This window comes from Oryza brachyantha, chromosome 12, assembly GCF_000231095.2.
Source record: "Oryza brachyantha chromosome 12, ObraRS2, whole genome shotgun sequence".
NCBI classification, from domain to species: domain Eukaryota; kingdom Viridiplantae; phylum Streptophyta; class Magnoliopsida; order Poales; family Poaceae; genus Oryza; species Oryza brachyantha.
The window spans coordinates 3,618,022-3,632,621 of NC_023174.2; the positions used below are offsets into that span (position 1 = coordinate 3,618,022).

Consider the following 14,600-nt stretch of genomic DNA (forward strand, 5'->3'; position numbering starts at 1 on the left):
TTAGTTATAAGATCAAACTGACTGGCACGCCCAGTATTTCTAAGAATTAGGTCCTGCACTGGAATGGTCTAAGATTGATTCCCAAGCCTATGGGTGTGACCGTTGATTGTCATTTTCAGCGTCAACAACAAGCTGGCTAAGAAGGCGACAATGGTGAATAAAGGTCGCAGAGTCGAGGTTAGACCGTTTTGGTGGCAGTGGCACTAACGATCAGATGGAGAGTGCATTAATGACCACCGTATACTATAGCTAGATATGATGAAGATGAAGGGGTATATAGATAGAGATGGAGGGGTAGCTAGGATGTCCTCGATCAAAAAACCATCTCCATCGTATATGTGCACTATATATATCATCCACCTACCATGTAACAATGTTATTCTTATGTAAACTCATAGCAACACACCGTTATTTTTCTAGTATAAATATAAAAAGGACACCAACCATCCCACGACACATCCTTTATAAATGGCCATAAGGCCCACCCGGCCTAGCACAACCACACTCGTGCCTAATCCCGTCGAGCCGACATGACCTGATGTGCTATTCTGCCGTGCCGTGCCAGCCTACGGGCTACACCTTCCGCCTAGGCAAAGCCCAATAACACTCGGCCGTGTCGGGCCGGCCCGAAGGCGCGATGGCACATCGTGCTTATTTAGTAAATAAATCTACAATTCCTCCCTCACATCTTTGAGTTGCATAAAAAAGTCTATTTTCCTTCCCTCTTCTTTGGGCTGTATCTTGTATGGCTAGAATAAGTCTATTTTACATCTCTCCTTTTGGGCTAAGGCTTATATAACTAAATTAAATCTATTTTAAGTCCTTTAAATTTCTTTTTCATCTACCGAGCCGTGACAGACAGGCCCATCGTGCCAGGCATCGGCCCAACTATCAGGCCATCGGGCGTCGGGCCTTATGGCCATCGTCGCCCTCCGTGCGGCCCATCTCAGCATGGGCCTGCCGCGTCCCGTCGGCTCGGTTGGTGTAGGAATCCACGCTATGGACCGTGTTCACGCAGACCACTCGACCACGCTGTCGCACCGAGCCGCCTCCGTCCCCCTCCCTCCGCGTGCGCCGCCGACTCGATTGCTCGTCTCCTCCAATCTCCGACGGCGGCGACTACCAAACCCTAGCCCAACTCCCAGCCTCCACGAAAGCCCCCGCGCCCACCCCCCTCACCCCACTGCACCGCCCGCCCGCGCGCGCATCTCGCCGCGAGATCGATCGACCGATCGATCAATCGAATCCTCGCGCCGCCGCCGCAGCGAGGTACGGGACGCGATCCTCCTTGCCCCCATGCCCGCTGTGGGTGCTGCTGGTTGGTGGAGTTGCTTAGTTCTGATCGATCTGGGAGTAGATTGGTCGCTTAGTATTGGGTGGGTTGATGGTACGATACTGTGTGATTGACCCAGAGTGACTGGGTTGCGGCGCCGCTAACTAGTTTTATTGCTAGCTTCTAGCTAAGTTTGATCACGCACTATTTCGAAGGCATGTGCTTGGAAAACAAACAGCAGGGAAGAAATTGTGAAAATCTATTTGCAGGCACTTGTAGTTCTATACCGGACAAGTAAACCTACATATCAAGTGTAACATTGGCTTGCATATGTACTTATTTAATGAACAAGTTAACTTACATAGAAAACAAAGATGATTAAAGTTGCATATGGATGTTTGGAGGAGAAAAAAAATAGATGATCCAACAGATACATCAATACATCATCGGTGTGCCACTCCTGCAATACCTTGGCATTGTCATGCCTAGAATAGTTTCATGGAGCTGACAATGTGGCTTGGCCCAGACTTTTTTGCCCAATAAGAATTTGACAATTCGATGAACATAATCATATGCTGCTCATTAAGTAGAAAACTCCATTTAATTTGTCTTGTACCAAGTTTATACAGAAACAGATGATGAATATCCTTGATATGGTTTGATGCTGCAGTTAGCTTCAAAACTTACATGGATAAGGACACATTAATAAGTTGGAATTTCCAAATGTAGCCTTTTTCTGCTTTGATGTAAGGACAAGAGTGAAATTTAGTGTCTACTGTAACGAGTTGGATTTTTATTCTTCTTGCCCACTTTTCTCTGTAATATAACTGATATGGTATTCCTCTATAAGCACAATATAATATTTGTTCATTTATATTTTTCGTTATTCCTTAAGAAATTGTCCTAATTTTTGTGTGCCTTACCTGAGTATCCTTAATTATATTGTACTCATCAAGTGCAGCTAAAATCACTCTACTATTTGGAACTGCAGCTGCTTATTAGTTATTACACTGATGTAAGATGATTTTTCTCTCCCTCTGCTTTATTAGGTGCCAGCTTCAAAAGTTTAGCTGGAGTATCCTGAATGGATTTAAATGCTTCACCATGTCCTGAAGAAGATGACCAGTCTTATGAAGAGCATGTTGATTTTTCACAGAATGAGCATGCTGAGTCTGCTGTTGAGATAATGCGAAGGGTACATAAAATACTTTCTTTGTTTAAACCATGTCAACTTCTTGTGTACATGCATCTTATAGTATTGGACTCTTGGGTATATAATATGGAGTAATATACTACAATTTGGTATGATTACCATGTAACTGAGAGTTTTTAGCAGCATTAGATGAGCGTTCCCCTTGAGATGAGGACATGAAGTGTGTTAGAATATAATACTCTGCACTAAACGGCCCTGGCTTTGCGACATTTTAACATAACAATTTTCTTCTGGTTACTCTTATCTAGTCTCTGTACCAATTGGTCATTATGTGCTATCTTCTTTTGTTTGATCTTGTTTTGTGTCATACAGCCAACAGCATTTGGTTTCATCCATTCTGTTTATTTTATTACTACTTAAGTAGCTGACGCTCTTTTAAGAACAGCAATGGTGCAAAGTGATTTTAATTATTATTTAACCATTTTCTTTGTGAGTTATGGTTCATCATTGTTACCTGTATTTATGTTTCATAGGAACGTGAAGAGCGACGGAGGAAGTTAAAGAGGGAGCAGCATGATGATGGACCAAAGCCATATCGACCACAGATTAGGAATGATCATATGAATCAAAACAAAATCAGTAGACATGGACGGATTAAAGAGCCACCTCAGGGTATGTATTGTTTGTTATTGGTTTTTTTTACCTTGAATGCCCCAATGGTAATTTTTAATTGATATATTACATAGGCTAAATATATTTTAAAGTTACGTGTCATTACATTTAAATTGTCATTGCTTTCAGGCTGGTTGGATTGCCCTGGATCTGGTGAGCCAATAGATAGGATTGTACCTTCTAAAGTTCCCCTGGATGAAACCTTCAACGAGTCTGTGCCTGCTGGGAAAAGATATTCTTCCAAGCAAGTCGTTAATAAACAAAGAAAAGCTGGCAGAGATGTAAGTAATGCATGCTACCTAATATGGACGTGATAATAATGCACATGATATTAGTTGTGTCCTGTGGTCCTGCCATTTGTTTTCTCCCTTGTTATCTAGCCACACTCTGTACACAGTGGTTGCTGATTTGAAGCAAGTTTTGTGGCAAAAAACATGCATTTTTCTCAATTTCAATTCTTACAAAATGTTATTTATACAGTATTCACAGATTTAAAGCAAGTTTTGTGGCAAAAAACATGCTTGTTTCTCAGTTTCAATTCTTACAAAATGCTATTTATACAGTAATGCAGAGGCCTCACATTAATACTGACAACAGGGACATAGCTCTACTTAGATTTTAGATAATTATTGTTTATTGAATGCAATTTACAGTGCAAGAATGAGTTAAGGAGCAATAGTTGTTTGTAATAAATATCTGAAACTGAAATAATATTTATTCTGCTAAGTGCTAGTGCACTTCTTTCAATCCTTCATACCTTCTTTCTATTTATTATTGAAGGAATGAAGGGAACATCACAAACCCTAGTCTGTACTTTATTTAAATTAGTTTAAATACATTGCAGCTAATTGCCTGTGATAACATATTCTCTGCCATTTATTTATCAGATCGGTTTAGTGATTGACTTGACAAATACCACTCGGTACTATTCACCAACTGAATGGACAAGACAGGGTACTAAACATGTCAAGGTGAGAAAGAAATAGGTACTTAGGCAGTTAAGGATTAATGCAAAATAAAAGGTCTTTTTTTACCCTTTAAGGCGTATTTTCATTCAGATTGCCTGCAAGGGAAGAGATGCTGTTCCAGACAATGAATCTGTTAACACATTTGTGTATGAGGTAATCCAAATATTGATTCTTTGATCTTGACATAATATTTTTTTTGTCAGCTATGCTGTTCTGCACATTTTTTTTGTTAGACATCAATATTCAGTGTCTCTTCATTGTTCTACATTTGAAGCAATTTACTATTGTTTGAGATTTGGTTAAAACTATGAACTTGTTGGCATTGATTAAAGCTATGCGCTGTCTATGTTATGCATTATGAACTTGTTGGCATTGATTAAAGCTATGCTGTCTATGTTATGCATTCTAGATAAAAGTCTTGTGTTTGTTGCCTCCTTACCTGAAAATGTTGCTGATATGTCACCTGAAAGTGAAGAGAGTTATTACATAGGTAGCTTATGAGTTATGAGTTATGACCTTGTGTGTCTTATTACCCATAGAAATACCCTCCTCAATTAGCCCTTCTAGATTAACTCCTTGCCTCTGCTAGTTGTCACTGCTATGGATTGCTAGATGATAAATTTGCTCTAGGTTGACATAGGTTATTTAGCCTCTGAATTCTGCAGTAAATAATTGTTTGCCGACTGAGCTATCCTCAAGTTGTCGTGGTTGTTATTTTTTGTTGATTTCAATTTTGTTGTTAAGTTGGTGCAAATGTATATGAATTGCAAATATGCAATGAGTTGCATGCTGTTGTCTTGTCCTATCGATATATACTTATATACATCCATCTCAAACTTGGAAAAACCCTTTATTTGTAGGATATGACAATCTTATGTAATAAATCTGTTGATCAAACTTTGACATGCTAACTTTTAGGTGATGGCATTTCTTGATCGTCAAAAGCAATCAAGGAATCCCAAGTATATTCTTGTTCACTGTACCCATGGGCATAATCGTACAGGTTTTATGATTGTTAATTACCTACTGCGCACTCAACTATCTAGTGTTACCGAGGTAAGAAAAATATCCATGTTTCAATTAGTTTTTGTTGGAAATAATTTTTGACATTTCTTGAGCTAAAGTTTTTCTTTGCTAGGCACTGAACATATTTGCACAACGGCGACCTCCTGGAATATATAAAAGTGACTATATTCAAGCTCTCTATTCATTTTATCACGAAATTCCTGAAAATATTGTATGCCCTCCAACACCAGAATGGAAGAGACCCTCTGATCTTGATTTGAACGGTGAAGCTAAGCAGGATGATGATGATGGCAATGGAGATCTTGCGCCATCACCTGTAGGTTTTCATATAGTTCTATTTATAACTCCCGCTGTTGATTCTACCTAGATGTGTAAATATCTGACTTCAATTCAATAGTACACTATGATTTGACAACACTAACAGTTAATTTGAAAAATAAGTGACTGCATATTGAGGTATACTTCGTTTAAGCTAGATATTTGGTGTAAAATTAGTAGAACTTACCTCACAGTTGCAGATTGCCCAAAATTCCCAACCTAATGGTTGATATAAAGGAACAGATATTTAATGCCCCTGCAATTTTTTATGATCAAATTTATATTTGTTTGGGAGAAATAAAATTTCTGTTTTTTCCATATACATGTGAGTTTGGCCATGAAAGTTTTGCACTGTCACTAACACATTTCTGATATAGATCTACACCCCACCAAAATTTGAATATTTCATGGTACTGGGTGCAAACTAATGAATCTAATACTTATCAAGAGTAAGCATCACCTAGACAATACCATATGGCTTTGGCCAGGGTAGGGAAGAAAATAGCAACCGAGAGGAGTCAAAAGGGGACAGAGACATATACAGTTTATCTTCTTCTGTTTTCCTTCAATGGATGATCTGAATGCCCTCTATTAGGTCCAACTCCTACAATGCTATCTTTCTTTTGTTAGTTAAAAGGGACAAACAGATCTTGGTAACTATGTTCTCTAAGCCTGACATGTTACTGTTGCCTTGTGCGGGCAGTGGCTGGTTGTACACTTGTAGGGTCTCATGCTTCCCTTCATAGGCTGATCTAGGCAGCTCACTATGACAATAAATGTCCCTACCGGGTCAAATAGCATTATGATGTTATGGTTTAGAGTGGCGTTTTACTATTATATTGCTTTGGAGTTGCATATACAATTCTCTCTCTGGATAGGAGTCAGGAGTATATCATGATCACTGTTCTCCTAGGCTTGTAATACCGTCCTGCTCTCCCTCACCCATGAAAGGGTTCTTTCTACTTTGTCTGATATGTGATGGCAATATGGCGTGTGTCCATATATCATTTCCTCCATGTCTTTCCATGCCATGTTGACATTTTGCTAGCAGTTAAATATTGAATCCTGTCATCCATTCATCATTGTCACTTTTATCAGTTGATTGATGCCTGGAGATTGTAGGGAGTTACAGGGTATTTTTATCGTTCTCAGTTATCAAAGGCCAAAATCTTGAAAAGATTATATACATATTTTTAATGCTGTTTAATTTTCATTTAAAGCATCCGTTCTTATTGCAGACCCATGAAGATGATAAAGTCATTACTAATGATGATATCTTAGGGGATGCTGTACCTAATGACCAGCAAGATTTCCTGCGCAGTATATGTTTTCGGTTACTTGAATTAGTGCCTAGTGTAAGTTTACAATGCGTTGTTGGTTACTTTGCTACCTTGTTGTTGAGTCACATATTTCCCCCATTGATTACCACATCTTAATTTGCGGTAACACTTTGAAAATATATTTCCAAAGTTTTGTTTCAGTGTTCACTACAGTATGAACTCATAACTTGCTTTCTTGATTACAAATTCGCTGTTTCATTATTTTTTTGTAGTTTAGAACGTTGTATCTATCTTGCTTCAAATAGTTTCAGGAATCTTTTGTTCCATCAAGACTAAAACTTAGATTAATGTGTCATAATTTGGTGCAAATGCTAACTTCTTTCAAATAATTGGAAGCTGATGCAGCTGTATGCAACTATGCAGCACATTATGTTGTTACTGAATGGAAATGTAGAGTATAATTTTGAACCAACCTTTTTTTTGTGAAAACAACAATAGCCATATGAATTGATTAGTATCAAAATTTCAGCTAACCCTTGCACTCACCAGGGTAGAGCTAATGCTCAGTTTCCCGGATCTCATCCAGTGTCTCTTAACAGGTATGGCTTTCTGTTCAATTTTGATTCTTTTGGCAAAATCACAAATTATATTAGTGACTGCAAGTGCTGATTTAATAATTAATACTATTACTATGACTGTTTATATCAAATGTCATGCCAACCAACTACCTTATTTCAGTCATGTGCAAAACATAAAGTATATCACATGCCACTATGCAAATCCTTATGTAACCGTAATTGAATCCTGTGTATGTGGTTTACTTTTTTAGCCTGTGATGTTCTAGCCAACAAAGCATCGAAGGATGAAAATAAACCACAAAAATTTGAGGGTAAAGTATGAATAATATAAGTGAGAAATTAACTTCAACTCTTTGCAGGAATTTGAGCACTAACCTTGTGTACTTGTCTGTAATCTGCTTAGAATTCTAACCTTCCTTTACAGATTATTCACAGCACTCAACTTATTCACCTACCTATCCCATAACACTGTCATAATTCCCTTACTTCTTTTTCACCGCCCTTGTTCTATGCTGATGCTGGCCTCCTTTGTCTTAAATGTCCCGCTCTTCACCACATTAGGCGTGCCTCAAGTCCCTTTGTAACCCAGAATGGGCTTTCTGTGGCATTGGGAAGGATCCTGCTTTTGCTGTTTTGCGCCTGGCACATATAATTCATTCTTTAACAGTTGATTCTACTTTTTCTGGTACATGCTCATCATAGAGGAAATCCTTCTTTTTTAAAAGTGGTTGAACTATCTGATGAGATCATGAGAGGGCATACATAATGCTGCGTGTCTTTCTTATTATAGACTCTATGGGACTTATGAACATCATTCGTCCATACTTTGTATTGCAATTGTCTTCTTTCCCTCACCTTGTCCATTATATTGTAGTTTCTGCTGTTGGGCTTCTGGTCCTTTCCTCTAACTCATTTCCTTTATATTTTTTATATACAGCGAGAATCTGCAAATTCTGAGACAGCGATATTATTATGCAACATGGAAAGCCGATGGAACGCGATACATGATGCTTATAACACGTGATGGTTGCTTTCTAGTTGATAGGAACTTCTGCTTTAGAAGAGTTCAGATGCGTTTTCCTCTTCGAAATCCGAATGAAGTAACGTTCCCATTGTGATGCATAGTTCGTTTTTTTCTTTCTCCTCGTCAATTTGTAAACTTTGAACTTCCTTTTGCTATCTGAAGGGTTTCCACCACTATACATTGATTGACGGAGAAATGATTGTTGACACTGTACCGGGTTTGGGGTTGAAGAGGAGATACTTGGCATATGATCTAATGGCACTTAATTCCCAGTCTGTAGTCAAGGTAGATATGCTTCAAATACATTATTCTTAATTGGCGATTCAATTTTGTGGCCTTTTCAGTTCACACTATTCATCTAAGAGGTTGTTTTGTGTACATAGTGACATTTTTTTTCTCAAACACTCCAATTCAAATAGTGATAACAGAGCACTACAAATATTATTGGAGATGACTCAAGGATTTATGTGCTATTTTTATACATGTACTGCATTTTATATTTTAGACCTCTAGTATAATTTGTTGGGATCTTTTGCAATGCACTGTTATGATGCTACTAATTTTAAGTTCTAATGAATGACATTGCTGAAGAATTGAATAGCTTAAGAAAAACACATAATTTCATTACTTGCCACGTTTGTTATTTTGTGTTCCATATGTGTATACTTATTTTAGTTTGATTTCTGAATGCAGTTGCCTTTTTCTGAGAGGTGGAAATTACTTGATGATGAGATAACACGCCCACGCTTTCATGATAAAGGACATTTTGATAGTGGTGCAAAAGGCAGTCCATCATACAAATATGACATGGAACTATTTTCGGTACTGACATATGGAATATGGAATTTTGAACTTATTTCTTGTTTCATACTATGTTTGGTGAACTACAATTAAATTTTATCTGGCCTTTATCAGGTAAGGAGAAAGGATTTCTGGCAACTTTCTGCAGTGAACAAGATACTGAAGGAGTTTATTCCGAAGCTTTGTCATGAATCTGATGGGCTTATATTACAGGTATGGTTCTTATGTCCTATTTGTGCCTTCCAAAACTAGTGAAGCAATTACAAAGAAGTTCATCTTTTTCTCCTGATTCTGATGGGTTTATATTATTGGCATGGTTGTCTTGGGTCTTATTTGCCACTTTGCACTATACAAAAGCAATACTGTGATGATTTTGCATTGTAGTCTCTTATGCAGCATTGGAACTCCTGTCATGTAGCCATGCACAATCAACTCTATATTTCGTTGATTTTATGCATGTTTTGGAAACCGACAGTTCACAAAACATAACTTTCACCATGTATATCTACTACTACAGCCCTATTCTTTTTGGCTTTTTTAATTAGCCAATTAGCCTCATGCAAAACAGTAAATGTGATTAATATATGATTAATTGAGAATAAATATTTAAAAAGTTGAAAAATGTATTTATTTGATTTTTTAAAGAAACTTCTATATACTTTTTTTTTTGCACGAAACACACCATTTAGTAATTTGAAAAGTGTGCTAACGGGTATCGAGGGAGTGGCTAATGTTCTTGGGTAGAAAGAATGAGGCCTACCTCTATTGAACTACATGGTTGCAGTTATTATGGGACAGAGGTAATACAATATATTTGTAAAACCTCATTACATTTTGTGGTAAAATACTTAAGATCGTACAGTTTAACTGCATGTATTTCCAAAACCTACATGTATTTGTGACTGAAGGGAGCAATAAGCATTTTTTAGCTCAACTGTTACTATTAGGCTCATGGTCATCGTCCAGTTGCTCTTGCTGTGTATTTGAAAGAGATGTACCACTAATTTCTGTTTTCACATGGGTGGATTCTTACTGTTGAACTGATTCTGAAAGTGGTTTGCTCTATGTTATATGCCTCCTACCTAATAATTACAATGAGTCAAGCTTTACTAAGGGCAATAATCCTTGATAAGTCTAGGAATGTTTCATGTTTGTGTGAGGAAATTCAAGTATGCTTCACTCTACTACATGTCTCATTTAAGCAGAGACTTCTCTTATAAGCTATGTGTATCTTTTGGAATCCCAATAAGTTGATAATGTCATAATTTCATCTCTTCAGAAAGCCTTGCTAACTGCCAGAATAGCTGCTTCCATGCAGCTGATTTTCATCCCTCCATGCATGTCATCATCATATCCAAGTTACACAAGAAGGGAACTTATCTGTTTTTCTTTTCATCATGTGTCTCTGTTGCCTGTTATGTAGGGATGGGATGATCCTTATGTAACTCGTACACATGAAGGTCTTTTGAAGTGGAAATATCCAGAGATGAATTCAGTTGACTTTCTGTTCGAGGTCTGAATGCCTTGCTTTCTTTCATGCAAAGATTTTAGATGGATTTGCTTATGTATTGATGTTTGTTTCTGTTGTTCAATTGTAATAGATTGGTAGCGAGAACCGTCAGTTCATTTTCCTCTATGAGAGAGGTAGAAAGAAACTTATGGACAGTGCTCGGGTGGTGTTCCCTGGTAAGCATCCATTTAAACTTTTGCATTTGTCTTGTTCTCTGAATAATTTACACCTTATGGATGGTGACTGGATTGGTGGTCCCTAGTGAGCATATCCCTTTTCTTGAAACATCAATTTGACTTCGTCAAACAACTTTTTTCTGAACCATAATCATGACTGCTAATATTCTCATGACCACATGCATTAATTTTTCCAAAATTTTGAATATAGCCCAACTTTTACAGCTTTTTACTGGACTTTGTCCTTTAAATAGAACATACACTGATTCAATGCTTTGTTCATGTATTTGTGTCCATTATAAACATTTTCATTGTGATTTCCATGAGTTATATTAGATTCTTTGGCTCTTCATATACTTGATTGTCTCTTTTTGCAACATATCACTGTCATGATTCTTGAGTTACGCTAATTGTTATACTGTGTAGCTTTATTTTTGCCTAATTATTGCTGATGCACTTGAATTTAACGCAGATGAAGTTGATCCATCTTCAATATCAGGGAAAATCGTCGAGTGCTCTTGGAATAAACAAGAGGATTGTTGGTCCTGCATGCGCATTCGAACAGATAAATCGACTCCTAATGATATCAATACTTACAGAAAGGCATGTCTTTCTCTATCCTCTCCCACTCATTTATCCACAATATATATAGATAATAATGTAAAGGAGAATTAGAACTAAGGTGCACTGTTAGTAAGTAAAATTGTTGAATACTACTGTTAGTTGCACTGGGTACAAATTTAGAGTTTTGTTTACTCCTGTAGATCTTAACATTCATAGTCTACTCTTCTTTCTCAAATTGTTTTGTGATCAAGACCAGATCCTGACCGTGCTCTTTTTATGGGATGTAACTGCTTGCTTTGAATGCCTTAAGCTTTGAGGCTGCTGCAACGCACCAAAGGGCACTCTCATTAGCTATGGATTGAATTACCACAGCAACATTAGGGATAGCTCTGTTGGAAACACAATCGTTCCTATATTTCCAAATCTTCCAAGCAGTCAGGATGATAAGTGAGTTGAGCCCCTTCTCATTCTTTCGTTGGCCCTTCATAGCCCTTGGCCAACAGTTCGAGAAATTGAGTGTATACTGATTTGGAAACGTAGTGGAGAAACCAAGCCTTTGCAAGATTATAGACCACACTTGTCAGCTGAACACACGACACCAATATGTGTTGTATCATCTCATCGACCTGGTCGCATAGCGGGCAAGTGTCTGGATGAGGTAACCACACCTTGCAAGGTGGTCTGCCGTAACATCGGCTGTTGATGGCTAGCCACACAATTTTGCATTTTAGAGGGGCCCAGCTCTTCCAAATCCTTCTCCAGGGAGCAAATGGATGGTTCACACAAAAAAGGTCCCATAGGCGGATTGACCATGTCCCATACCTGGAGGTATTCAACAATTACTTGGACAGTCAAGGGGCCCCTGATGTAACCTGCGACCAACAAGCAAAAGGCATAAATTAAGGGCCAAATCAGCAATAGCTCTTCCTTGCAGCCATTTCTCGGTCCAAAAAAGCGTAGATTTCCCATTTCCCACTTGAGATTCAACGGCCATATTGAAGAGATTGCGCGACATACTAGGAACCTGGGCCGGTAGCCCATGCCAAGCACAGTTAATATCTGTTTTCTGAAGCCAATGGCTGCATGCTTCTTTGCTGCAAATACTTGATCCTTCCTATAAATTTGAGTTCGTGATGGTGTTGATACTTGATAATTCATATTCATTCGTGCTGAGGAGCTCCAAGATGCAGTTCTGGCATTTATTAGTTGGAGTTAGTTTGTCAGCATGGGCTTTGGCTGGCTTGATGAATTGATTTGGGATTTAGGACTTAGGGGTGCATCTCGTTTCACTTGATTGCTGTCATTGCCTTCTATTTTTGTTGATATTTTAGAACATTACAAAATCTTACTGGTTTGGTTGTGATGAATAAACTATGATTTCTGTTGTGCATGAGAAAGCATAATCACAATCCTAACTCATTCTGGTAAATGGGCAGGTAATGAGGAGCATCACTGATAACATTACTGAAGACAAGCTCCTGGAGGAAATATATGAAATCATGAACCTTCCTATGTACGCTGATAGGAAAGCAAAGCCTCATGCGCGGAATATGGCTCAACAACGAAGGAGATGATAGAGGGCCAGTTATACATATTCATCTTGTACAATTATAGAGAGCTGTAACCCTGCAACCAACAGATAGCAAAGGCCAGCTGGTCCAGGCAGTAGCTTGCTTAGATAGTGTTTATATCTTCATAGTGAGCCATAAGCAAGCCGAGAATTTTTCAAAATGATCTCCCTGTTGATCATTTCAGAATGTTGTAATTCTTCAATTATGTATATCCTCTGATGTGCTATACGGCTACACCTTCCTTTGTTTCGTGGCCCCTCCAGCAAATAGGTTCTTCAATTATGTCAACAGTCACAATGCACATAATTTATGTGCATGTAATAAAAAGTAAACATACAAATGGCATACTGGAGTACGCGACGTTGGCTGTTTTCTCTCTTGTCGTAGCTTATAGGACAATTTATCTGCATTGCATTTGATGTAGTCCCGACTGACTGACCTCGTAGTCGGTGGGTGAAGATCAGTGTGCAAGGTAATAGAAAACCCATCATACCCCTTGATGTTCTATTTGTCATCTTACGTGTCTATGGCACGTGGGTTATAGACACATTGATTAAATGACATATATAAGAGTGGTAAATAGTTAATTATTCCTGATGTTCTAGACATTGTGCGATCAAAACCTAGCATGATCACCTTGCAGGTGTCGCTGCACTAGCTCCCATTCTATTGAAATGGACAGTGCCATCGAACCCTGAGATAGCATGTAGACCTGAACGAAAACAATATTTAAGCGCATCTGCTGCATTTGGACACCATAGATTTGAGAGAGGAATGTGTCCATTTTATGTTTCGAGGTATTAAAAAAGGGTGTGAAAACAATAGAAACAAATCGAAAAGAAATGTGCCCTAATTCATTTGGAAATGCTATCTGTTGCATCTCAACTGATATTATTAGTATATGTTAGAGATATATGATAATTAGAATATATTAGGATATATATGATTGATTTATATATACTCTTTCTTTATCAATAGATAATTTCTTCTCTCATCCCTATGTATTCCTATATATACCGGTCTTTGGAGTTCAATACAATTAAGTCTAACATGTATGTATTAATCTCTCACCCTCTACTATCCAACATGATATTAGAACAGGAGGCAATCGAGAACTGCTTCTGATGCTCGTGCTGTTGTTGCCCTCGGGAGGGATTTGATCTCCTAGGTGGCGGCCATTGTTTTCGTCGTCTTCTTCACGCCATCAATATTGAATTGTCTTAGCGTCTTCATCATTGTTCATGCATTAGCGGCCCTCGTTTTGTAATAGGAAACATGTCATGTTTAGTAGTACCATTCTTTGGATCGAGTAAATGGCACACGTGAACTCGAGAAGTAGCATCACATAGCATATACACTTAAGTCTTACTACAACAATAATATTACAAATAGAGCACCTCCGTCCTCCTCGCTATTTTACAGGCGGTCCTTGCTAGGGTCTTAAAACACCTAGTAGCTAGATGCTAAGTGGGCTGTTCGTAAATTGGTCAGGCTCCCCACCAGTCGAGAGAGAGGATATTTTATAGGTGGACCTCTATCAAGGATAAAATGCTAGGTATTAAGCGGCAGGAAGGCCGCATATAAAATTGGTCTCCTCACTCCAACGGTTGTTTTTTTAGGCCTTGTCCTTGTATGCCACGTCGACTATCACACCTAACTAGTAGACGTCATATATTTTGCCCTAAC

The 14,600-nt window shown here is 38.3% G+C and overlaps 1 protein-coding gene across 1 annotated transcript; it reads left to right on the forward strand.

Annotated features, from left to right (window-relative positions):
* The first annotated feature begins 1,212 nt into the window (after positions 1–1,212).
* Positions 1,213–13,276, forward strand: LOC102702516 (mRNA-capping enzyme-like). The gene is made up of 18 exons (XM_006663833.3): positions 1,213–1,269; positions 2,323–2,468; positions 2,960–3,098; positions 3,228–3,379; positions 3,986–4,069; positions 4,157–4,219; positions 4,985–5,122; positions 5,205–5,408; positions 6,649–6,765; positions 7,240–7,289; positions 8,206–8,368; positions 8,455–8,577; positions 8,986–9,114; positions 9,208–9,306; positions 10,517–10,606; positions 10,695–10,779; positions 11,252–11,382; positions 12,780–13,276. The coding sequence occupies exons 2-18, from the start codon at positions 2,358–2,360 to the stop codon at positions 12,915–12,917; spliced, it is 2,016 nt and encodes a 671-aa protein (XP_006663896.1). The 5' UTR covers positions 1,213–1,269; positions 2,323–2,357; the 3' UTR covers positions 12,918–13,276.
* The last annotated feature ends 1,324 nt before the right edge of the window (positions 13,277–14,600 follow it).

What these genes read in the sequence shown, in the direction of transcription:
- LOC102702516 (XM_006663833.3), top strand. Translation starts at nt 2,358, where the DNA reads ATGGATTTAAATGCTTCACCATGTCCTGAAGAAGATGACCAGTCTTAT. An exon ending in CATCCAGTGTCTCTTAACAG is followed by an intron (nt 7,290 to 8,205) that starts GTATGGCTTTCT and finishes TTTTATATACAG; the next exon opens with CGAGAATCTGCAAATTCTGA. An exon ending in ATTCCCAGTCTGTAGTCAAG is followed by an intron (nt 8,578 to 8,985) that starts GTAGATATGCTT and finishes TTCTGAATGCAG; the next exon opens with TTGCCTTTTTCTGAGAGGTG.